At 46.0% G+C, this 26,204-nt stretch overlaps 1 protein-coding gene across 1 annotated transcript; it reads left to right on the forward strand.

Moving 5' to 3' along the window:
* Positions 1-25,915, forward strand: LOC137314571 (NACHT, LRR and PYD domains-containing protein 3-like). Its single transcript, XM_067979889.1, has 9 exons — positions 1-88; positions 6,825-6,920; positions 9,186-9,352; positions 9,669-10,011; positions 19,448-21,224; positions 22,765-22,851; positions 23,008-23,178; positions 23,322-23,489; positions 23,669-25,915. The coding sequence occupies exons 4-7, from the start codon at positions 9,966-9,968 to the stop codon at positions 23,129-23,131; spliced, it is 2,034 nt and encodes a 677-aa protein (XP_067835990.1). The 5' UTR covers positions 1-88; positions 6,825-6,920; positions 9,186-9,352; positions 9,669-9,965; the 3' UTR covers positions 23,132-23,178; positions 23,322-23,489; positions 23,669-25,915.
* The last annotated feature ends 289 nt before the right edge of the window (positions 25,916-26,204 follow it).

Below are 26,204 nucleotides of genomic sequence, written 5' to 3' on the forward strand. Positions count from 1 at the left end.
GGCGCGAAGTCGGCGGAGAAGAAGGTGGTTTGGAGGGAAAATGGCGGCGGAGGGTAGCGAGTGAAATGGAGAGAGAGAGAGACAGAGGGTGAGTGTGCGGGACTGGGGGCCGCTCCGAGGGACCCTTCACCCCCCGCGGACGGCCCGAGCCGCCGCCCTGTGGATGGATGGATTGAGGGGCGGGCGGGTGAGGGGAGCCTGCGATCGGTCTCGGTGATCTCCCTCCTCCCTCCTCCCTCCGGAGATGGAGGGGCGCGGGGAGATCTGTGGATCGGAGATTAGATCAGCCCGGGTCCCGGGACTGAGAGCCGGAGCTCCTTTAATCAAAACCCCGGCCCCGGGGATTGAATAAACTCCCGGGAAAAACAATCAGAGAGAAGAAGGAACTGAGGGGGGGGGGTCTCAGTATTTGATGAACTGAGGGGGGGGGTCTCAGTATTTGATGAACTGAGGGGGGGTCTCAGTATTTGATGAACTGAGGGGGGGTCTCAGTATTTGATGAAATGAGGGGGGGGGTCTCAGTATTTGATGAAATGAGGGGGGGGGTCTCAGTATTTGATGAACTGAGGGGGGGGGTCTCAGTATTTGATGAACTGAGGGGGGGTCTCAGTATTTGATGAACTGAGGGGGGGTCTCAGTATTTGATGAACTGAGGGGGGGGGGTCTCAGTATTTGATGAACTGAGGGGGGGGGTCTCAGTATTTGATGAACTGAGGGGGGGTCTCAGTATTTGATGAACTGAGGGGGGGTCTCAGTATTTGATGAACTGAGGGGGGGTCTCAGTATTTGATGAACTGAGGGGGGGTCTCAGTATTTGATGAACTGAGGGGGGGTCTCAGTATTTGATGAACTGAGGGGGGGGGGTCTCAGTATTTGATGAACTGAGGGGGGGTCTCAGTATTTGATGAACTGAGGGGGGTCTCAGTATTTGATGAACTGAGGGGAGGGGGGGTCTCAGTATTTGATGAACTGAGGGGGGGGTCTCAGTATTTGATGAACTGAGGGGGGGGTCTCAGTATTTGATGAACTGAGGGGGGGTCTCAGTATTTGATGAACTGAGGGGGGGTCTCAGTATTTGATGAACTGAGGGGGGGTCTCAGTATTTGATGAACTGAGGGGGGTCTCAGTATTTGATGAACTGAGGGGAGGGGGGGTCTCAGTATTTGATGAACTGAGGGGGGTCTCAGTATTTGATGAACTGAGGGGGGGGTCTCAGTATTTGATGAACTGAGGGGGGGTCTCAGTATTTGATGAACTGAGGGGGGGTCTCAGTATTTGATGAAATGAGGGGGGGTCTCAGTATTTGATGAACTGAGGGGGGGGGTCTCAGTATTTGATGAACTGAGGGGGGTCTCAGTATTTGATGAACTGAGGGGGGGGGTCTCAGTATTTGATGAACTGAGGGGGGTCTCAGTATTTGATGAACTGAGGGGAGGGGGGGTCTCAGTATTTGATGAACTGAGGGGGGTCTCAGTATTTGATGAACTGAGGGGGGGGTCTCAGTATTTGATGAACTGAGGGGAGGGGGGGTCTCAGTATTTGATGAACTGAGGGGGGGTCTCAGTATTTGATGAACTGAGGGGGGGGGTCTCAGTATTTGGTGAACTGAGGGGGGGGGTCTCAGTATTTGATGAACTGAGGGGGGGGTCTCAGTATTTGATGAACTGAGTGGGGGGGGTCTCAGTATTTGATGAACTGAGGGGGGGGGGTCTCAGTATTTGATGAACTGAGGGGGGGGTCTCAGTATTTGATGAACTGAGGGGAGGGGGGGTCTCAGTATTTGATGAACTGAGGGGGGGTCTCAGTATTTGATGAACTGAGGGGGGGGTCTCAGTATTTGATGAACTGAGGGGGGGGTCTCAGTATTTGATGAACTGAGGGGGGGGTCTCAGTATTTGATGAACTGAGGGGAGGGGGGGTCTCAGTATTTGATGAACTGAGGGGGGGTCTCAGTATTTGATGAACTGAGGGGGGGTCTCAGTATTTGGTGAACTGAGGGGGGGGGTCTCAGTATTTGATGAACTGAGGGGGGGGGGTCTCAGTATTTGATGAACTGAGGGGGGGGTCTCAGTATTTGATGAACTGAGGGGGGGGTCTCAGTATTTGATGAACTGAGGGGGGGGTCTCAGTATTTGATGAACTGAGGGGAGGGGGGGTCTCAGTATTTGATGAACTGAGGGGAGGGGTCTCAGTATTTGATGAACTGAGGAGGGGGGGTCTCAGTATTTGATGAACTGAGGGGGGGGGGTCTCAGTATTTGATGAACTGAGGGGGGGTCTCAGTATTTGATGAACTGAGGGGGGGGTCTCAGTATTTGATGAACTGATGGGGGGTCTCAGTATTTGATGAACTGATGGGGGGGGTCTCAGTATTTGATGAACTGATGGGGGGGGTCTCAGTATTTGATGAACTGAGTGGGGGGGGGTCTCAGTATTTGATGAACTGAGGGGGGGGGTCTCAGTATTTGATGAACTGAGGGGGGGGTCTCAGTGTTTGATGAACTGAGGGGGGGGTCTCAGTATTTGATGAACTGAGGGGGGGGTCTCAGTATTTGATGAACTGAGGGGGGGGGGGTCTCAGTATTTGATGAACTGAGGGGGGGGGGGTCTCAGTATTTGATGAACTGAGGGGGGGGTCTCAGTATTTGATGAACTGAGGGGGGGTCTCAGTATTTGATGAACTGAGGGGGGGGGTCTCAGTATTTGATGAACTGAGGGGGGGGGTCTCAGTATTTGATGAACTGAGGGGGGGTCTCAGTATTTGATGAACTGAGGGGGGGTCTCAGTATTTGATGAACTGAGTGGGGGGGGGGTCTCTATTTGTTGAACTGACTGGGCGTTTCGGTATTTGGTGAACTGACGGGGGGGTTTCGGTATTTGGTGAACTGAGGGGGGGGTCTCAGTATTTGGTGAACTGACGGGGGGGTTTCGGTATTTGGTGAACTGACGGGGGGGGTTTCGGTATTTGGTGAACTGAGGGGGGGTTTCGGTATTTGGTGAACTGAGGGGGGGGTTTCGGTATTTGGTGAACTGACGGGGGGGTTTCGGTATTTGGTGAACTGACGGGGGGGGGTTTCGGTATTTGGTGAACTGAGGGGGGGTTTCTCTATTTGATGAACTGAGGGGGGTCTGTGTTTTTGGTGAACTGAGAGATACTGATGAAACACAGTGAACAGTTCCGTTTTGTGGGAACTCACTTCCTCAAACTTTGGGTCGATCTGAGGAGGTGTTTTCTGATCCTTTGCCCCCCAGACACCACTTGCTGAGTCTGATCTAACCTGTCATATGGACACGTGTCTTCTGGCAATTTAACTTGTTCAGTCCCAGTCTGTGTTGGATTTTACAAGTTGTTGATGGTTAAAGGTTGGGTTTCATCATCCTGCCGCTTGTCCCCAACACAAAATACACGCGGATACTAAGTCACTCACTGATATACATAGGCATCCTCCCTCCCACACACTCACTGATATACAGAGGCATCCTCCCTCCCACACACTCACTGATATACAGAGGCATCCTCTCTCTCTCACGCACTTACTGATATACAGAGGCAGCCTCTCACAAACTCACTGATATACAGAGGCATCCTCTCTCTCACACACTCACTGATATACAGAGGCGTCCTCTCTCTCACACACACACTCACTGATATACAGAGGCATCCTCTCTCTCTCACACACTCACTGATATACAGAGGCATCCTCTCTCTCTCACAAACTCACTGATATACAGAGGCATCCTCTCTCTCACAAACTCACTGATATACAGAGGCATCCTCTCTCTCTCACGCACTTACTGATATACAGAGGCAGCCTCTCTCTCACACACTCACTGATATACAGAGGCATCCTCTCTCTCACACACACACTCACTGATATACAGAGGCATCCTCTCTCTCTCACACACTCACTGATATACAGAGGCATCCTCTCTCTCTCACAAACTCACTGATATACAGAGGCATCCTCTCTCTCACAAACTCACTGATATACAGAGGCATCCTCTCTCTCTCACGCACTTACTGATATACAGAGGCAGCCTCTCTCTCACAAACTCACTGATATACAGAGGCATCCTCTCTCTCACACACTCACTGATATACAGAGGCGTCCTCTCTCTCCCACACACACTCACTGATATACAGAGGCATCCTCTCTCTCTCACACACTCACTGATATACAGAGGCGTCCTCTCTCTCACACACACTCACTGATATACAGAGGCATCCTCTCTCTCACACACTCACTGATATACAGAGGCATCCTCTCTCTCACACACTCACTGATATACAGAGGCATCCTCTCTCTCTCACACACTCACTGATATGCAGAGGCATCCTCTCTCTCTCACACACTCACTGATATGCAGAGGCATCCTCTCTCTCTCACACACTGTGATACAGAGGCGTCCTCTCTCTCACACACACACTCACTGTGATACAGAGGCATCCTCTCTCTCACACACACACACTCACTGCGATACAGAGGCATCCTCTCTCTCTCACACACACTCACTGCGATACAGAGGCATCATCTCTCTCACACACACACACACTGCGATACAGAGGCATCCTCCCTCTCACAAACTCACTGATATACAGAGGCATCCTCTCTCTCACACACACACTCACTGCGATACAGAGGCATCCTCTCTCTCACACACTCACTGATATACAGAGGCATCCTCCCTCTCACAAACTCACTGATATACAGAGGCATCCTCTCTCTCACACACACACTCACTGCGATACAGAGGCATCCTCTCTCACACACACACACTCACTGTGATACAGAGGCATCCTCTCTCTCACGCACTCACTGATATACAGAGGCATCCTCTCTCTCTCACGCACTTACTGATATACAGAGACGTCCTCTCTCTCACACACTCACTGATATACAGAGACGTCCTCTCTCTCACACACACACTCACTGATATACAGAGGCGTCCTCTCTCTCACACACACACTCACTGCGATACAGAGGCGTCCTCTCTCTCACACACACACTCACTGCGATACAGAGGCGTCCTCTCTCTCACACACACACTCACTGCGATACAGAGGCATCCTCTCTCTCACACACTCACTCATATACAGCGGCATCCTCTCTCTCACACACTCACTGATATACAGAGGCATCCTCTCTCTCACACACTCACTGATATACAGAGGCATCCTCTCTCTCACACACTCACTGATATACAGAGGCATCCTCTCTCTCACACACTCACTGATATACAGAGGAATCCTCTCTCGCTCACACACTCACTGATATACAGTGGCATCCTCTCTCTCACACATAATTCATATATAGTTTGGAGAAATTACTGATCCGAAACTTATTCACTCTTACATTTCCACAGTGGGGAAAAGAAAGGACACTGACTGATAGTTTGATTGGAAGCACGTTCGTGAGACACACACAGGTGATTGGATAACAGCAGTGAAATCTACCACTTGAATATTTATGGTGTTTATTGAGATTGTGAGACCCCTGGCGACATTCTGTAGATAAATGCTGTGCATCACCTAAATGTTTAAAGTTACATGATTCATAACATCATACATTAATGTTAATATTAGAACAGTGGTAAATCTCCTCACCTCCGACAGTGCACATTAATGTTAATATTAGAACAGTGGTAAATCTCCTCACCTCCTACAGTGCTCATTAGTATTAATATTAGAACAGTGGGAAATCTCCTCACCTCCTACAGTGCTCCTTCGTGTTAATATTAGAACAGTGGTAAATCTCCTCACCTCCTACAGTGCTCAGTTGTCATGTGCTGACAACATGAGTGATGTGGTAAATATATTCTAATAGAAGCACCAACCAGGACACATCTCCATGAACACACGGACAATATCGCTGCCCACAGCGACCAGAGGAATTAAACCCAGCTCTATCTATCTTTCTATCTATCTATATATCGATCTTTGATAGATATATAGTTAGATAATCTATCCATCTATATATATATATATATATATCTATCTATACAGAGGCATCCTCTCACAAACTCACTGATATACAGAGGCCCTATCTATTTATCTATCTATCTATCTTGTATAGATAGATAGATACATAATCTGTGTCCATTCATTCTTTTTGAAGATGTTGGACCTTCTCCCCTGTTTGAACCTTCAGCCATGGTGGTGACAGACGTTACCAGATTCTGATGCTCTGTAATAAATATAATATCTATCTATCTATCTATCTTGTATCGATAGATAGATAGATAGATAATCTATCTATGGATAGATAGATAGATAATCTATCTATGGATTTGTTCCGTATTCCTAGTACATCCTCTATACAAGATAGATAGATAATCTATCTATCTATCTTGTATAGAGGATGTACTAGGAATACGGAACAAATCCAAAATATTAAACACTTCTGTGAATACAATAATACAATAGCACCAGAATGTAAAACTGGGTGAAGGGCTATTTCATTCATCAGTGATGATCCTGCTTCATATTTCCTTCCAGAATGTTCACTACCTCAGGTTGTAAGCTGGTACTGTGTGAGTAAATTGCACCAATGGGCGCTCCCAGTGCAGAGTCTCGGCCGACGGGAACTGGGTTGTGGAGATCAGCGGGACTCACTGGATTTCACTGGGCAGCTGTCTGTGTCACACCTGATGTGGAGCATTGATCATAACACTTGAGAAATGCTCGATCCCAGAAATAACGGCTCTTGTACTGATGGGGTTGGGGGGGAGGAGGAGGGACTTGGTTTCATATTTAAGAAGGCAACGCTCTCCTACTCATTTTAATATTTCTGTCTGACACTCTTATTAATATTATATTTATTACAGAGCAGCAGAATCTGGGAACGTCTGTCACCACCATGGCTGAAGGTTCAAACAGGGGAGAAGGTCCAACATCTTCAAAAAGAATGAGAATAGACACAGGTAGGTTCAGAAAATTCATCAAAATATAATTTCTGTCCTGACAAAGGGTCCAGATCACGAGCAGGAACCTGCAGCTCACACAGGAAGAGGTAACAGTACAGATACTGTGTAGATAGAGGGAAGTGAGTGACCATCTAGAGGGACAGTGCAGTCACAGGTGGAGGGATCTCTTGAGTACTGGAACTGTCCAATTGTTACCTGGTGTTGGGGACTGTAAGGTGGATAGAGACAGTGACTCAGAGGATCGTCTTCCTGAGTAACAGTGAGAGACCGGGGAGCAGGGGGACACCCCGAGTGGGGCTGGGGGTGAGAGGTCGGTGGGTCACAGAAATAGTACAGTGATAGTGGTGGGAGATTTTATAGTCAGGGTATAGCCCAGAGCTGGTCCCGAATAGTAAGTTGCTGCCCTGGTGTCAGAGGGAAGAACATCCTGGAACAGGTGGGACCATCTCTGAAGGAAAGGAGAGCGCTGAATAGTCATGGTCGGAACCAATAACACGGATAGGGATACGTTTATAGAGGGACTATTAAGACTGAGGCTCTAGACTATAAAACAAGGCCTCCAGGTGGTGATCTCCGGATTGTTTTACATGAGGCCACTTGAGCGAAATATGAGGCAGGTGTGGCTGCAGGGCTGGAGCAGGAGGGAAGGGTTCACGGTCCTGGGGACTAGAGTGAGTTCAGGGAGAAGGGAAGGGACAGTCACGGTCTGAACCGGCCAACAATGGTTTTACAGACTGGGTGAATGGAGCAGGAGGGAAGGGTTCACAGTCTTGGGAACGAGAGTGAGTTCAGGGAGAAGGGAAGGGACGGTCACGGTCTGAACCGACCAACAATGGTTTCACAGACTGGGTGAATGGAGCCGTGGGAGTGTTTCAGCAGATATGACTGGAGGATGGGAAATATCCAGGTCTGAGACTAGAGAGTGGAATTAATAAAACTGTTGGAGCAGAACAGAAGATGTATGAAATATTGAAAAGTTATCAGCAGGAAAAAAGGAAGATGGTTTTGAAAGAGAGAGATAAAGTCACTTGGTATTAAAAAGAAAAGCAAATAAACGGAAACGGGTCAACATTCCAAAAAATCGGAGTTGGGATTGTGTGTTATGTCTGGGAATATACAAATCATTCGAAACATATTTGGAAAGTCAGAAGTGTAAGAGATGTGATCTAGTATCTGTAAGACAGGGCCTGAGTTTTCACAGGGCTCAGAGCGAAATGTTTCTGATTAAAACATTTTGAGGGGAGAGAAAAATAGCTCTGGACGCCAGTATTAATAAAAGGTTCTAAGACAGAACGAGAACAAAAACAACTTGTATTTATATAGCGCCTTCAATGTAGTAAAACGATACAGAGTGTGATTATCAAACAAAATTTGACACCGAGTCAAATAAGGAGATATTAGGACAGGTGACCAAAAGCTTGGGTAAAGAGGCAGGTTTTAAGGAGCATCTTAAAGGAGAAGAGAGAGAAGGAGAGGTTTCAAACTTAAGGATGTTCCACGGAGTGATGTTAAGAGAGAATCCGTATGAACGCAGTTAAGCAATAGGAAGGGAAATAGCACAATTTTCAGTGGGTTTTGCAGGCCAACAAGCAGTGGAGGTGAAATAGAGGGGGAACTGGGCGAAACTGGTTGTGGATGAAGTTTTGGGGAGATAAAAAATATTTCCTTTAGTTTCTAAAAATGGAAGTGAAAATGTTGGTGTACGAGAGGAGGATGTGGGCCCAGAGTTAGAGATAACTGTAGAGAGGATTTGAATCAGAGAAACATCGCCGAGGTGGATAAATCATTGGGCCGAGAGATAACACACCCGAGGCTGTTAAAGGAATTCAGAGAGGAGATAGGAGAGACTCTGATCATAATTTCTCAATCCTCATTTGTTATTAAAAATATCCAGGTGGACTGAAGGAGCCCAAGTAATGTCTCTGATAAAATAGGGAGAGAGGGTCAACGGATAACTGGAGACCAATTAGTCTCCGTCAGCAGTGGGCAAACTCCTTGAATCTGTAATTCCAGGTCGAATTAGTGAACATTTAGAGATTCAGGGGAGGCTGGAACTGATTCGCTGCAGACAAGTCGTATTTGACAAATTTAATACAGCTTTGTTGAGAGGTGACTTGATAGGTCGATGGAATGTATATGAGTTTTCAGAAGGTGTTTGATAATGTGTCCACAGGAGGCTTCAGCCGTTTGGTATAAGAGGAAATGTAGCTGCCTGGATAGAAAGTCGATAATATGTTTAGTTTTCTCCATTTATGTTCACAGATCCGAACACTGCAATCACTGAGTTCCTGACAAAGTGTGACGATTACCTGCTGTTCCAGTTGACGAAATTCTACCGGGACAGACTAGAACAGGCGATTGAAGGAGGGGTGGACGGAGTCAGCTCGTTGTTAACATACGAGAGGCATTTCAGTGGACAGGAACATCGGGTAAGTGGGAGGGACACAGAATGAGTTTGGATTATTTAAACATCACAGAATTAACAGGATATCAGATCGTGGAAACACAAAATTTTAAAGAACAGAAACAGGCCAAATAAGAAAGAAATGGGTCAAACTGAAAATACAGTGAATCTGATACAATGATACGAAGAGTTGAAAATACCCAGTGGATCGGTCGGTGTCTGTACAAAGGACAGGGGAACGGTTCGGGTATAACTCTTGTGTGGACCGAAAACAAAAGGGAAACAGTTTCTGTGGAAATGCGAAAAGGAGGGACCAATATATTAATTATTATTCTTTACAGAAAGTCGTTGATCTCGTGGAGAAGGGAAACAGGGCGGACAGTTCCAAACTTGTCCTAAATCTGGTGATGGAGAAAGGCTCTCGGGCCCGAAGGGTGATGTGGGAATCCTTTGTGAAAATGCACCATGCGGTACCAAAGTTGGACAAAATACTGAAAGAGATGCAGGAACTTGGTACAGTAAAATCACACACTGAATTCAATTTCAGATTGAAACACCACAGAATTTACTGTAATATTACACAGATCAGATTTCATGAAAGCTCATTGATTTAAACAGTTCCTGATCCTTTTGATTATATGAACATCGGACGAGGTTTATCTGAAATACCCAGTCACCTGAAAGGTAAGTGATGAAGTGGAGATTTTAAACCGTTTATTTCACTTCTGAGAATCAGAATGTTTGACTGTAGTCATTTGCTTAGAGATTGTCACAATCTGGGAATCATAAGTTCAAAAGGTGGAGGGAACAGAAATTAACCTCGTTTGGATTCGACATCAATACTCAACTATTCTGCGAAGATTCAAGTTACAATTGACAAGATTTTTGACACATCCTGTAAATATGCGGAGTTTGCATTTTTTCACTTTATCAGGCTGCTGATCGCTATCATTTGTTAAATCCCCATACACACCTGGCAGGATCCTGATACACTGAATCCCCATACACACCTGGCATGATCCTGATACACTGTGAATCCCCATACACACCTGGCAGGATCCTGATACATTGTGAATCCCCATACACATCTGGCAGGATCCCGATACACTGTGAATCCCCATACACATCTGGCAGGATCCTGATACACTGTGAGTCCCCATACACACCTGGAAGGGTCCTGATACACTGTGAATCCCCATACACAACTGGCAGGATCCTGATATACTGTGAATCCCCATACACACCTGGCAGGATCCTGATACACAGCGAATCCCCATACACACCTGGCAGGATCCTGATATACTGTGAATCCCCATACACACCTGGCAGGATCCTGATATACTGTGAATCCCCATACACACCTGGCAGGATCCTGATATACTGTGAATCCCCATACACACCTGGCAGGATCCTGATACATTGTGAATCCCCATACACATCTGGCAGGATCCCGATACACTGTGAATCCCCATACACATCTGGCAGGATCCTGATACACTGTGAATCCCCATACACACCTGGAAGGGTCCTGATACACTGTGAATCCCCAGACACATCTGGCAGGATCCTGATACATTGCGAATCCCCATACACACCTGGCAGGATCCTGATATACTGTGAATCCCCTTACACACCTGGCAGGATCCTGATATACTGTGAATCCCCATACACACCTGGCAGGATCCTGATACGCTGTGAATCCCCATACACACCTGGCAGGGTCCTGATACACTGTGAATCCCCATACACACCTGGTAGGATCCTGATACACTGTGAATTCCCACACACACCTGGCAGGATCCTGATACACTGCGAATCCCCATACACACCTGGCAGGATCCTGATATACTGTGAATCCCCATACACACCTGGCAGGATCCTGATATACTATGAATCCCCATACACACCTGGCAGGATCCTGATACATTGTGAATCCCCATACACAACTGGCAGGATCCTGATATACTGTGAATCCCCATACACACCTGGCAGGATCCTGATACACTGTGAATCCCCATACACACCTGGCAGGATCCTGATATACTGTGAATCCCCATACACACCTGGCAGGATCCTGATATACTGTGAATCCCCATACACACCTGGCAGGATCCTGATATACTGTGAATCCCCATACACACCTGGCAGGATCCTGATATACTGTGAATCCCCATACACACCTGGCAGGATCCTGATATACTGTGAATCCCCATACACACCTGGCAGGATCCTGATATACTATGAATCCCCATACACACCTGGCAGGATCCTGATACATTGTGAATCCCCATACACAACTGGCAGGATCCTGATATACTGTGAATCCCCATACACACCTGGCAGGATCCTGATACACTGTGAATCCCCATACACACCTGGCAGGATCCTGATATACTGTGAATCCCCATACACACCTGGCAGGATCCTGATATACTGTGAATCCCCATACACACCTGGCCGGATCCTGATACACAGTGAATCCCCACACACACCTGGCAGGATCCTGATATACAGTGAATCCCCATACACACCTGGCAGGATCCTGATACACTGTGAATCCACATACACACCTGGCAGGGTAGCTCTGCTGCACAGGCTGGGAGGAAAAAGAGTGGCAGAGCTATAGTGATAGGGGACTCAATTGTAAGGGGAATAGACAGGCGTTTCTGCGGCCGCAACCGAGACTCCAGGATGGTGTGTTGCCTCCCTGGTGCAAGGATCAAGGATGTCTCGGAGCGGCTACAGAACATTTTGGAGGGGGAGGGCGAACAGCCAGCTGTCGTGGTGCACATAGGCACCAACGATATAGGTAAAAAAGGGGATGAGGTCCTAAAAGCAGAATATAGGGAGTTAGGAGGTAAATTAAAAAATAGGACCTCAAAGGTAGTAATCTCAGGATTGCTGCCAGTGCCACGTGCTAGTCAGAGTAGAAATAGGAGGATATTTCAAATGAATACGTGGCTAGAGGAATGGTGCAAGGGGGAGGGATTCAAATTCCTGGGACACTGGAAACGGTTCTGGGGGAGGTGGGACCAGTACAAACCGGACGGTCTGCACCTGGGCAGGGCCGGGACCGCTGTCCTAGGAGGAGTGTTTGCTAGTGCTGTTGGGGAGGGTTTAAACTAAAGTGGCAGGGGGTTGGGAACCTGAGCAGGGAGAGAGAGGAAAGCGTAACAGGAAGGGACAGAAGGTATGGAGTAATAGGTAAAGTGTTAAAAAAGGAAAAAGCAGGAACTAAGCGTCACAAAACAGATTTGAAAGTTCTTTATCTGAATGCACGTAGCATTCGTAATAAAATGGATGAGTTAACGGCACAAATAACTACGTATGGGTATGATCTTGTGGCCATTACAGAAACATGGCTGCAGGGTGACAACGACTGGGAATTAAATATGCCAGGGTATTTAACAATCAGGAAGGACAGGCAGGAAGGAAGGGGAGGTGGGGTGGCTATGTTAATAAAGGAAGGAATCACTGTAATACAGAGAAATGATATTGGGACAAAGCATCAAGATAATGAAACAGTTTGGGTGGAGATAAGGAATAATAAGGGAAAAAAAACATTAGTGGGCGTAGTACATAGGCCTCCTAATAGTTGCAACTCTGCTGGAAGAAGTATTAATCAGGAGATAGTCGGGGCATGTAATAAGGGAACAGCCATAATTATGGGGGATTTTAATTATCATATTAACTGGACAAATCAAATTGGGCAGAGCAGCCTTGAGGACGAGTTCATTGAGTGCATCAGGGATGGATTTCTTGAGCAGTATGTAACTGATCCTACAAGGGGGCAGGCAACCTTGGACCTGGTCCCGTGTAATGAGTCAGGATTAATTAATAATGTCCTAGTTAAGGATCCCCTTGGAACGAGCGACCACAACATGGTTGAATTCCATATCCAATTAGAGGGTGAGAAGGTTGATTCTCAAACAAGCGTACTGAGCTTGAATAAAGGAGACTATGATGGTATGAGAGCGGAATTGATTAAAGTGGACTGGGAAAATAGATTAAAGGGTAAGACGGTACATGAGCAGTGGTGTTCATTTAGGGAGTTATTTTACAACTTTCAAAATAAATATATTCCACTGAGGAAAAATGGGTGTAAAAGAAATGACAGCCACCCGTGGCTAAGTAAAGAAATCAAGGATAGTATCCGACTAAAAACAAGGACATATAAGGTAGCCAAACTTAGTGGGAGGATAGAAGATTGGGAATTCTTCAAAAGACAGCAAAAAGTAACTAAAGGATTGATTAAGAAAGGGAAGTTAGATTATGAAAAGAAATTAGCAAAAAATATAAAAACAGATAGCAAGAGTTTCTATAGTTATATAAAAAGAAAAAGGGTGGCTAAGGCAAACATAGGTCCCTTAGAGGATGAGACCGGGAAATTAATGGTGGGAAACATGGAGATGGCAAAAATGCTGAACAAATATTTTGTTTCAGTCTTTACAGTAGAGGACACTAAGAATATCCCAACACTGGACAAACAGGGGACTCTCGGGGGGGAGGAGCTAAATACGATTAAAATCACTCAAGAGATGGTACTCAGTAAATTAATGGGACTCAAGGCGGATAAATCCCCTGGACCTGATGGCTTCCATCCTCGGGTCTTGAGGGAAGTGGCAGTAGGGATTGTGGATGCTTTGGTGATAGTTTTCCAAAATTCCCTGGACTCAGGAGAGGTCCCGGCAGATTGGAAAACTGCTAATGTAACACCGTTATTTAAAAAGGGTAGTAGGCAGAAGGCTGGAAATTATAGGCCAGTTAGCTTAACATCTGTGGTGGGTAAAATTTTGGAGTCTATTATTAAGGAGACAGTAACGGAACATTTAGATAAGCATAATTTAATAGGACAAAGTCAGCATGGCTTTATGAAGGGGAAGTCATGTCTGACAAATTTGCTTGAGTTCTTCGAGGATATAACGTATAGGGTGGATAAAGGGGAACCAGTGGACGTAGTGTATTTAGACTTCCAGAAGGCATTCGACAAGGTGCCACATAAAAGATTATTACTTAAGATAAAAAATCACGGGATTGGGGGTAATATTCTGGCATGGGTGGAGGATTGGTTATCGAACAGGAAGCAGAGAGTTGGGATAAATGGTTCATTATCGGACTGGCAACCAGTAACCAGTGGTGTTCCACAGGGGTCGGTGCTGGGTCCCCAACTCTTTACAATCTATATTAACGATTTGGAGGAGGGGACCGAGTGCAACATATCAAAATTTGCAGATGATACAAAGATGGGAGGGAAAGTAGAGAGTGAGGAGGACATAAAAAACCTGCAAGGGGATATAGACAGGCTGGGTGAGTGGGCGGAGATTTGGCAGATGCAATATAATATTGGAAAATGTGAGGTTATGCACTTTGGCAGGAAAAATCAGAGAGCAAGTTATTTTCTTAATGGCGAGAGACTGGAAAGTACTGCAGTACAAAGGGATCTGGGGGTCCTAGTGCAAGAAAATCAAAAAGTTGGTATGCAGGTGCAGCAGGTGATCAAGAAAGCCAACGGAATGTTGGCTTTTATTGCTAGGGGGATAGAATATAAAAACAAGGAGGTATTGCTGCAGTTATATAAGGTATTGGTGAGACCGCACCTGGAATACTGCATACAGTTTTGGTCTCCATACTTAAGAAAAGACATACTTGCTCTCGAGGCAGTACAAAGAAGGTTCACTCGGTTAATCCCGGGGATGAGGGGGCGGACATATGAGGAGAGGTTGAGTAGATTGGGACTCTACTCATTGGAGTTCAGAAGAATGAGAGGCGATCTTATTGAAACATATAAGATTGTGAAGGGTCTTGATCGGGTGGATGCAGTAAGGATGTTCCCAAAGATGGGTGAAACTAGAACTAGGGGGCATAATCTTAGAATAAGGGGCTGCTCTTTCAAAACTGAGATGAGGAAAAACTTCTTCACTCAGAGGGTGGTAGGTCTGTGGAATTTGCTGCCCCAGGAAGCTGTGGAAGCTACATCATTAGATAAATTTAAAACAGAAATAGACAGTTTCCTAGAAGTAAAGGGAATTAGGGGTTATGGGGAGCGGGCAGGAAATTGGACATGAAGCTGAGTTCGGATCGGTCAATGCCCTGTGGGTGGCGGAGAGGGCCCAGGGGCTATGTGGCCGGGTCCTGCTCCGACTTCTTGTGTTCTTTAGATTTGTGGTTGGGATCAGATCAGCCATGATCTTATTGAATGGCGGAGCAGGCTCGAGGGGCCGATTGGCCTACTCCTGCTCCAATTTCTTATGTTCTTATGATCCTGATATACTGTGAATCCTCATACACACCTGGCAGGATCCTGATATACTGTGAATCCCCATATACACCTGGCAGGATCCTGATATGCTGTGAATCCCCATACACACCTGGCAGGATCCCGATACACTGTGAATACCCACACACACCTGGCAGGATCCTGATATACTATGAATCCCCACACACAACTCCAATGTGCCCCACAGATGCTTTGGGCTCACAATTAATGCGCAGTGCTTTGAGCCAGACGTCACGGTTTATCTGCGCCACTAGAAAGCTGCTCACAATCACCTGTGGGGAAAGAGGTGAGAAATGCAAAATGTTAAAAATGTTATCATTTCACAGACGTCAAAGTGTTCGATCTGATCTGAGAAGATGTACAGATGTTCACACAATAGATCATTCATCCGTGGAGAAATGTGAGGGAAAGGCAATGTTCAGGGTAATTCGGAAGTTATGGGCTAGCTTCCTAATGGTCGTGAAAGAGAGAACCTTATTCTGCTCAAAAAATAGTCCTTTTACTCAGAGGTGTTTCGATCCAATGTAATTTCCCAAACCTGCATTGTATGAAATTCAGACCAAAATAAAACAACGGAGTATAATTACTGGGAAAACAGTTGAAATGAACTGTGAATCTTTTCTGCTCTAACATTAAACTGAGTGATGTGGGCAGTAGTATTTTTAATTCTAATCGGTGATATGACAGGACTGTTATAAAAGCACATTTGATGTTGGTGTAAAACGGCTGAAAAAATGTTCGCAATTTCTGAAACACAATATAACAGGAGAATGATTAGAGACAGGAAAAGGCCATTTGGCCCAAAGATGCTTGTCCCTGTTCGAGAGATGACCCGACCTACCCCTCCTCTCAGTGTACCCACAGAAACACGTTCAATTGCCTCTTGACCCCACTTACACTGCCCCTTTAATGTCCTTGCCAGGCTCTCTGGCCCCTTGGGTGAGAAAATTACCCTGATTTCCCTTCCCCGTTATTAATTTTGTTGATTGTGAGCCTGTTTCCTGTTTCTGTTGAGTATATTCAAGACTGAGATCGATAGATTTTTGGACACTAAGGGAATCAATGTATATGTGGACAGGGTGGGCAAGTGGATTTAAGGTAGATCAGCCATGACCTTAATGAATGGCGGCGGAGGCTCGAGGGGCCGTATGGCCTACACCTGCTTCTATTTCTTATGTTCTTACTAATGTTGGGAATTCCATTGAAACATTTCAATCCTGAATTCGCTTGCACAAACAAAATACACCAAACCCTCTCACCACTCCCTCAACCTAAAGTCCGAGTACCTTCCATCATCATTCTGATTCTCCTCTGTACCTACAGAATGGCAGTAATCATTACCTGTGAAAAAGTGATTATAGAAATGTACGTAACACCCCAGATAACCTGCCCGAGTCCTGAATCAACAGCATCTTAACTCCTGCCTATTCAATCTAACCTTCTCCCAATACACACAACACCCCAGATAACCTGCACCAGTCCTGAATCAACAGCATCTTAACTCCTGCCTATTCAATCTAACCTTCTCCCAATACACACAACACCCCAGATAACCTGCACCAGTCCTGAATCAACAGCATCTTAACTCCTGCCTATTCAATCTAACCTTCTCCCAATACACACAACACCCCAGATAACCTGCACCAGTCCTGAATCAACAGCAACTTAACTCCTGCCTATTCAATCTAACCTTCTCCCAATACACACAACACCCCAGATAACCTGCACCAGTCCTGAATCAATAGCAACTTAACTCCTGCCTATTCAATCTAACCTTCTCCCAATACACACAACACCCCAGATAACCTGCACCAGTCCTGAATCAACAGCAACTTAACTCCTGCCTATTCAATCTTAACCTTCTCCCAATACACACAACACCCCAGATAACCTGCACCAGTCCTGAATCAATAGCATCTTAACTCCTGCCTATTCAATCTAACCTTCTCCCAATACACACAACACCCCAGATAACCTGCACCAGTCCTGAAACAACAGCAACTTAACTCCTGCCTATTCAATCTAACCTTCTCCCAATACACACAACACCCCAGATAACCTGCACCAGTCCTGAATCAACAGCAACTTAACTCCTGCCTATTCAATCTAACCTTCTCCCAATACACACAACACCCCAGATAACCTGCCCGAGTCCTGAATCAACAGCAACTTAACTCCTGCCTATTCAATCTAACCTTCTCCCAATACACACAACACCCCAGATAACCTGCCCGAGTCCTGAATCAACAGCAACTTAACTCCTGCCTATTCAATCTAACCTTCTCCCAATACACACAACACCCCAGATAACCTGCCCGAGTCCTGAATCAACAGCAACTTAACTCCTGCCTATTCAATCTAACCTTCTCCCAATGCACACAACACCCCAGATAACCTGCACCAGTCCTGAAACAACAGAAACTTAACTCCTGCCTATTCAATCTAACCTTCTCCCAATACACACAACACCCCAGATAATCTGCACCAGTCCTGAATCAACAGCAACTTAACTCCTGCCTATTCAATCTAACCTTCTCCCAATACACACAACACCCCAGATAACCTGCACCAGTCCTGAATCAACAGCAACTTAACTCCTGCCTATTCAATCTAACCTTCTCCCAATACACACAACACCCCAGATAACCTGCACCAGTCCTGAATCAACAGCAACTTAACTCCTGCCTATTCAATCTAACCTTCTCCCAATACACACAACACCCCAGATAACCTGCACCAGTCCTGAATCAATAGCAACTTAACTCCTGCCTATTCAATCTAACCTTCTCCCAATACACACAACACCCCAGATAACCTGCACCAGTCCTGAATCAATAGCAACTTAACTCCTGCCTATTCAATCTAACCTTCTCCCAATACGCACAACACCCCAGATAACCTGCACCAGTCCTGAATCAATAGCAACTTAACTCCTGCCTATTCAATCTAACCTTCTCCCAATACACACAACACCCCAGATAACCTGCACCAGTCCTGAATCAATAGCAACTTAACTCCTGCCTATTCAATCTAACCTTCTCCCAATACACACAACACCCCAGATAACCTGCACCAGTCCTGAAACAATAGCAGTTTAACTTCTGTCATCGTCTTATTCCTCTCTGTGGCTTCACACTTGCAATAATATTCCTCCAGTGACTACAAGTGCCCACAATACCCCAGCTAACCTGTCCAGGACCTGATACACTAACAGTGGAACTTCTGTCCATTCCCAGTCTGTCCCTCTCCCAGTGCCCACAATATCCCAGATAACCTGCCCGAGGTCTGATACAATAACAGTGGGACTTCTGTCAATTCACAGTCTGTCCCTCTCCCAGTACACAAAATACCCCAGATAACCTGCCCGAGGTCTGATACAATAACAGTGGAACTTATGCCCATTCACAGTCTGTCCCTCTCCCAATGCACACTATAACCTATTTCCCATTTCCGCAGAGGGTCAGCACCACTGACAGTTTCATAAATTATTCCACTAGAACTTCAAGTTTCGTATACCAGAATCACCTTTGGATTTGTATTGTGATGTCCATGGTACAGGGCAGGGCTGATAGTATTAATCATCAGAGGGAAAATATCACCTTCATCGAAATCTCCATGTTCAGTAAATATTAGAATCAAGTGAGGATTTGAAACTTTTCTCCGCCGTGATTCACTTTCAAGCGAGGTTTTCAGTAACTGAGTTTAATTTCCTGCTCGCACCTCCATTGAAGCTGTGAATTCAATCTCGCAACATTTTACTGAATAGTAAAGTGATATTGAGGATTTGTTTTTATGTCAAAGTAGCTAACATTGAGAACCACTTTCTGTCTGTTCTAATTGAAGATGTTCAACAGAAACACAAGGAAACACTCCGGGTCCAAACTGAAACACTGAGAGTGAACACGATCCTAATAAAGGAGAAGGTTAAGATTTTCCAGCTGGTCACTCTATACACTGAACTAACGGTCATTTCTACTGTTCGAGATCGGACACTTGTAGAACATGAACTGCTGGCAAGAGGCCGAGACCATGAAGAATGGAGAGAGAAACATCTCCGGAGAGAACTGGAAAAAATCCGAACTGATCAATTGTTCCACAGCAGTTTTTCCCAGAGAAAATCCAAATCTGGGAGTTCAGCAGCAGTGAGCGGAGTCGCGGGGATTGGAAAAACAACAATGGTACAAAAGATTGTTTATGACTGGGCGACTGGGAAAATATACCCACACTTTCAATTTGTTTTCAGTTTTAAATTCCGGGATTTGAACGCTATTAACTGTCGAATAAACCTGAGGAATCTGATACTGGATCTGTATCCTTACTTTGGGAATATTCTGGGAGAGCTCTGGAAGAACCCAGAGGGATTACTGTTTATATTCGATGGTTTAGATGAATTCAAGGAGAGAATCGATTTTGATAACAATCGGATAAATACAGAGGCTGATTACATCTGCACAGATCCTGAAGACTGGTGTGAAGTGTCTGACATTGTGTACAGTTTAATACAGCACAAGCTGCTCCCAGGATGTTCAGTGCTCGTGACCAGCCGCCCCACTGCATTACATTTATTGGAAAAGGCTGAGATCAGTGTCTGGGCTGAAATCCTGGGATTTGTTGGTGAAGAACGGAAGGAATATTTCAACAAGTTTTTTGAAGATCAGGCGGTGGCAGCAGCTGTTTTCAAACATGTGAAGGAGAACGAGATCCTGTACACCATGTGTTACAACCCTTCCTACTGCTGGATCCTCGGTCTGTCACTGGGTCCCTTCTTCACACAAAGAGACAGAAAACAGCAGCGAGTTCCCAGGACCATCACCCAACTATATTCCTACTATATTTACAACATTCTGAAAAACCATGGCCGAGAGATTGAATCCCCCCGTGATGTGTTACTGAAGATCGGTGAGATGGCCTTCACAGGAGTCTCCGAGAAGAAGATTGTGTTTAGAAATGGAGATTTGATCAAGTACAATCTGCAACCTTCCCAGTTCCTGTCTGGGTTCATGGTGGAACTTTTGGAGAGAGATGATTCTGCCCAGAGTGTGGTTTACACATTCCCGCACCTCACCATCCAAGAGTTTGTAGCCGCACTCGCACAATTCCTGACTCCAGATCCTGGGGACATCCGGAAACTCCTCAGTGAAGCCTACAGCAAGGACGATGGGAGATTTGAGATATTTCTCCGTTTTTTTGTTGGTCTCTCCTCCTCACAGTCAGCTCGGCCCCTGGAGGAGTTTCTGGGTCCATTTCTTCATCAAACAATCTGTGGAGTGATTGACTGGGTGAAGGCGAAGGTTGAAGGACAGATTGGAAACATAACGAATAAATTTGGAGACACAGAGAATGAAACCGGTGAAAGGGACCTCCTGAACACATTCCACTACCTGTTTGAGTCTCAAAATCAAACACTGGCTCGGGTCACAGTGGGATCTGTGGAAATACTTAAATTTGGACATCTAACTTCATGGAAAGCATTGCGACTGACCCTGATTGACTGTGCGGTGCTGTCTCATGTCATTGGACTCTGTGATACAATAAAACACCTCGATCTGGAGAACTGCTCCATTCAGTGTGAAGGACTCCAGCGGCTGGGACCCGCACTGCACAAATGCCAGGTGTTGAGGTAACTGTTTATTTGTCTCTATCTGTTAGGCCAACAGTCACGGATTGTATTGTTGCTCCGTAATGAAGCGGAACAAATAGTTCAGTTAAACCAGAGAGAAGCAGATTCAACACAAATATGACAAATGATAAGAGGATCGGTTTGTAATTCCCTAAGGACTGGAGAATCTAAAATGGATCCTTGTAAACAAGTGGGGATTTTACAGTCTTTATCGGATAAGTAAATACAGGTCACTGAAAGAGTCTGATAATTTAATTGCAATAAATGATATTTATTGCTGTTTGTCTCACTGCCTGAGATACGTCCATTGAAGAGACTCCTTCTCACTGTTACTTACACGTAGACCGACACTAACTGCAGCAGTCTGTGTGTTGGAGCATCCCACCCTCTGACCGAGGGGTGGGGGACAAGTGACAGTCACTGGACTGTCAACGTGTGTAGGAGAGGGAAGCAGAAACACCGCACATTCAGTAACAAAGAGCAAAACACAGCTTTCGGGCAGACAACCGCCAGTGGGCGAGCTGAGCTTTCCCCGCAGGACGTCGGTCCGTTATCTTAACTCATCAATGACACAGCCCTTCACACTCTCCAATACATCCACCATCTCTTCACCCAGCTGGCAGCACTCGTGCATCTGAGTCAGAAGGTCGTGGATTCAGGCCCCTTGCTCGTTAATCCAGGCCAACACTTCAGTGGGATTTGGGAACGAAAATCTGCCAGTAAAAAGGTTCCAATCTAATCGGTTGTGAGGTATTAGTCCAGGAGTACAGACACACACGGCCAACGGTGGGGCCTCACACACAGCGAGAGGCTCCTGGGTTAACCAGGGGACAGTGAACCCGGGAATTTCCCATAATCTGCCCCCCTGTGTGTGAGGCCCGACTCGGGGAGGGAACTTCAGAAAATTCCCCAAAAACTGTCGGGCCTGTTAAACCTGAAATAAATGTCGAGACGGTTTAATGGGAATAAAGTGAGAGATTCCCCTCCTTATAAACTAGGAGTACAGGGACATTTAAAACTTGTAACGGGACAGAATTAACTGTCCTTATCACATAAAATCCTGTGGGACGGATTTTACAGCAGCCGTTAGTGCCGTTTCACAATATAACTCACCCTGAGATATTATACAGATTAATATAAGACTGCATAACTTGTAGGTAATCAACGCTTTATCATTTAATTCGGCGTAAATCACCCCATTCCCATAAAATCTGGGATTTCAGAAGCAACAGAAATGAGACAAGTTTCCCCAAACATGACGGGACCGGTCACTGACCTCCAGGAGGGTAATTCTGATCATCAGGGAATGAGACCGGACTGAGGGACATTTAAAGGCTTCACACAGACAGCACTTTATTTAATAAATACATTTACTGACAGTCCCTGAATATGAGGCGTTGGGCAGAGTGAGATTCATTGTCAGTGACAGGGAAATCTGGTTATTAATTTCCTGAAGTTTTTTCCTGTGGCGTCAGAGAAATTTTGTCAGATCGGGGATTGAATTCAGTTTGTTTCTCACTCTTTGTCTGCTTGTGTTTAGACTGGGGGGAAATAAACTGGGAGATTCAGGAGTGAAACTACTGTCTGCGGCTCTGAGGAACCCGGACTGTAAAATACAGAAACTGGAGTAAGTATCAGACTGTGTGAGATTGTGTTTTTAATAACTGGATGTCTAACACTGAATATTATCAGTATAAGTAATAATAATATAAAAAAATACTGAGAATTTACTCTGATTCCTGTTATCTCTGCTTGTCTCTGTCTCTATCTCTCTGATCTCCAGGTTATGGGGTAACGATCTCACAGATTCTTGTATCAAGGATCTCTCCTCCGCTCTCAGGACAAACCGGTCACTGATGGGTCTGAACCTGAATTTTAATAAACTGGGAGATTCAGGAGTGAAATGACTGTCTGTGGCTCTGAGGAACCCGGACTGTAAAATACAGGAACTGGGGTAAGTATCAGACTGTGTGGGATTGTGTTTATAATAACTGGATGTCTAACACTGTACAATAATGTCAGTATAAGAAACAATAATTCAAATAAACACTGGGGATTTACCCTGATTCCTGTTATTTCTCTCCCTCTCATCCCCAGTCTGGATGGTGTCGATCTCACAGATTCTTGTACCAAGGATCTCTCCTCCGCTCTCAGTACAAACTCGTCACTGACGGTTCTCTCCCTGAGATCAAACTCCTTCACAGACCAATCTGTCCCCGCTCTCCGCTCCCTCATACTGAACCGCAGGAGTCTGGAGCGGATCAGGTGAGTGTTTGTGTTCATGTTTAATGTAATAAATAAAATATCACTGGGATTCAGTCCCTTTTATGGGTAATATTTGTCTGTAATTATTATTGAAATATTAACCGCAGTCTCCCTGTTATTTACACTGTTGTTCAATCTGTTTATTTCCTCTTTAATCTTTAATCTTTAATGTGTTTCAGGCTGGAGTGGAATCAGTTCAGTCCAAACGGAAAGAGACACCTGGAGTCACTGCGGGAATCCAGACCCGGACTGAGAGTGGGAGTGTGAACATTTCAATTGATAACCATTCCTTGTCTCATTATATGAACATTTCAATTTATAACCATTCCTGGTCTCATTATATGAACATTTCAATTTATAACCATTCCTGGTCTCATTATATGAACATTTCAATTTATAACCATTCCTGGTCTCATTATATGAACATTTCAATTTATAACCATTCCTTGTCTCATTATATGAACATTTCAATTTATAACCATTCCTGGTCTCATTATATGAACATTTCAATTCATAACCATTCCTGGTCTCATTATATGAACATTTTTGGCCGATTCTCTGTCCCTCCCCTTTAACCGGCCGCGCTCCAGGTTTAAATCCAAACGGCCCTTTAACGGTTTCCAGCTCGAGCTGAGCGAGCGTCGTCTCCCATTGTGACGTCAGAGGCCCAGCGACAGGGTCACGAGACTCAGTCACCCGGTCCCCCAGCGCTGATTCTGCCGGATATCCGGGACTGGATGGTCCCCAATGGGGCACTGGGTCAATGTACAGAGAGGAAGGGCCCAGGGTGGGGCTCAGTCTGGGCTGCAGTGGGACATTGGGTCAATGTACAGACAGGAAGGGCCCAGGGTGGGGCTCAGTCTGGGCTGCAGTGGGACACTGGGTCAATGTGCAGACAGGAAGGGCCCAGGGTGGGGCTCAGTCTGGGCTGCAGTGGGACACTGGGTCAATGTACAGACAGGAAGGGCCCAGGGTGGGGCTCAATCTGGGCTGCAGTGGGACATTGGGTCAATGTACAGACAGGAAGGGCCCAGGGTGGGGCTCAGTCTGGGCTGTAGTGGGACACTGGGTCAATGTACAGACAGGAAGGGCCCAGGGTGGTGCTCAGTCTGGGCTGCAGTGGGACACTGGGTCAATGTGCAGACAGGAAGGGCCCAGGGTGGGGCTCAGTCTGGGCTGCAGTGGGACACTGGGTCAATGTACAGACAGGAAGGGCCCAGGGTGGGGCTCAGTCTGGGCTGCAGTGGGACACTGGTCAATGTACAGACAGGAAGGGCCCAGGGTGGGGCTCAGTCTGGGCTGCAGTGGGACACTGGGTCAATGTACAGACAGGAAGGGCCCAGGATGGGGCTCAGTCTGGGCTGCAGTGGGACACTGGTCAATGTAAAGACAGGAAGGGCCCAGGGTGGGGCTCAGTCTGGGCTGCAGTGGGACACTGGCTCAATGTACAGACAGGAAGGGCCAAGTGTGGGGCTCAGTCTGGTCCCCAGCGGGGCACTGGGTCAATATACAGAATGGAAGGCCCAGGGTGGGGCTCAGTCTCGGCTGCAGCGGGACACTTGATCAATGTACAGACAGGAAGGGCCCACGGTGGTGCTCAGTCTTGGCTGCAGTGGGACACTGGGTCAATGTACAGACAGGAATTGCCCCGGGTCGGGCTCCGTCTGGGCTGCAGTGGGACACTGTATCAATGTGGAGACAGGAAGTGCCCAGGGTGGGGCTCAGTCTGGGCTGCAGTGGGACACTGGGTCAATGTACAGACAGGAAGGGCCCAGAGTGGGGCTCAGACTGGGCTGCAGTGGGACACTGGGTCAATGTACAGACAGGAAGGGCCCAGGGTGGGGCTCAGACTGGGCTGCAGTGGGATACCGGGTCAACATTGGTTCAATGTTGATCGGAACACCAGGGACTCCCCATCTCTTGTGTTATTGTTCCAGGATCTGTTCCGTCCACTGAAACAGACAGAGTGAGCTCTGGTTTCGCATCTCATCGGTGAAAGCAACAATCAATGGAAAATAAAATCAGTCAGACTGGAAAAAGAGCTGCCAATTTGCTATCGCCCGTTTTGCTCTAATGCCCGAGGTGAATTTATTCACTGATCTGTTGCCTAATCTGGCGATCGAATGGGGTTAAATTGTCAGATATCTGAATAGTGAATCCGAAATTAATCTCACCAATCCGTCGTCGTGTCAGACACTGATCTAAACTATAATGTGATAATCGGTGATCCAGCTCATGCTGAATTACAGTGACACTCTCAACTGCTTTTACAATCGGTTTTTCATTGTGTTAATTATCTGCATATTAATTAATTATTATTATCATTGTTCGGTGACCCTGTCCACAACTGTTTATATGTAATTCTTATTGGGATACTCAATGGTTAAATAATGATAATTATGAATTCCAAGTTAATAAATCACTGCTGTGCTTGATTTGCTGTCTGACTCCTTCTTCTTTGAAGATTTGGTAAGAAAGTGTTAATCCATTCATTCAGTATCTTGTGGGGATCCTAATTAATGGTCGGTGAGGTGAACTCATTCAATCTGAGCTGGGAGATCGAAGACAGTTCAGGGAGCAACATGAGGCATCATTCACTTCTAGACATGGGTCACAATCGAACAGGAACATGTTAAACCCAAGCCCCAAAACCAGGGCCCAGAGAGGAAATTAAACCCCAGGGCAATAAACAGACCGAACTCACGGGGGCCCTGT

The sequence above is a fragment of the Heptranchias perlo genome, unplaced genomic scaffold (assembly GCF_035084215.1).
Source record: "Heptranchias perlo isolate sHepPer1 unplaced genomic scaffold, sHepPer1.hap1 HAP1_SCAFFOLD_52, whole genome shotgun sequence".
Lineage (NCBI taxonomy): Eukaryota > Metazoa > Chordata > Chondrichthyes > Hexanchiformes > Hexanchidae > Heptranchias > Heptranchias perlo.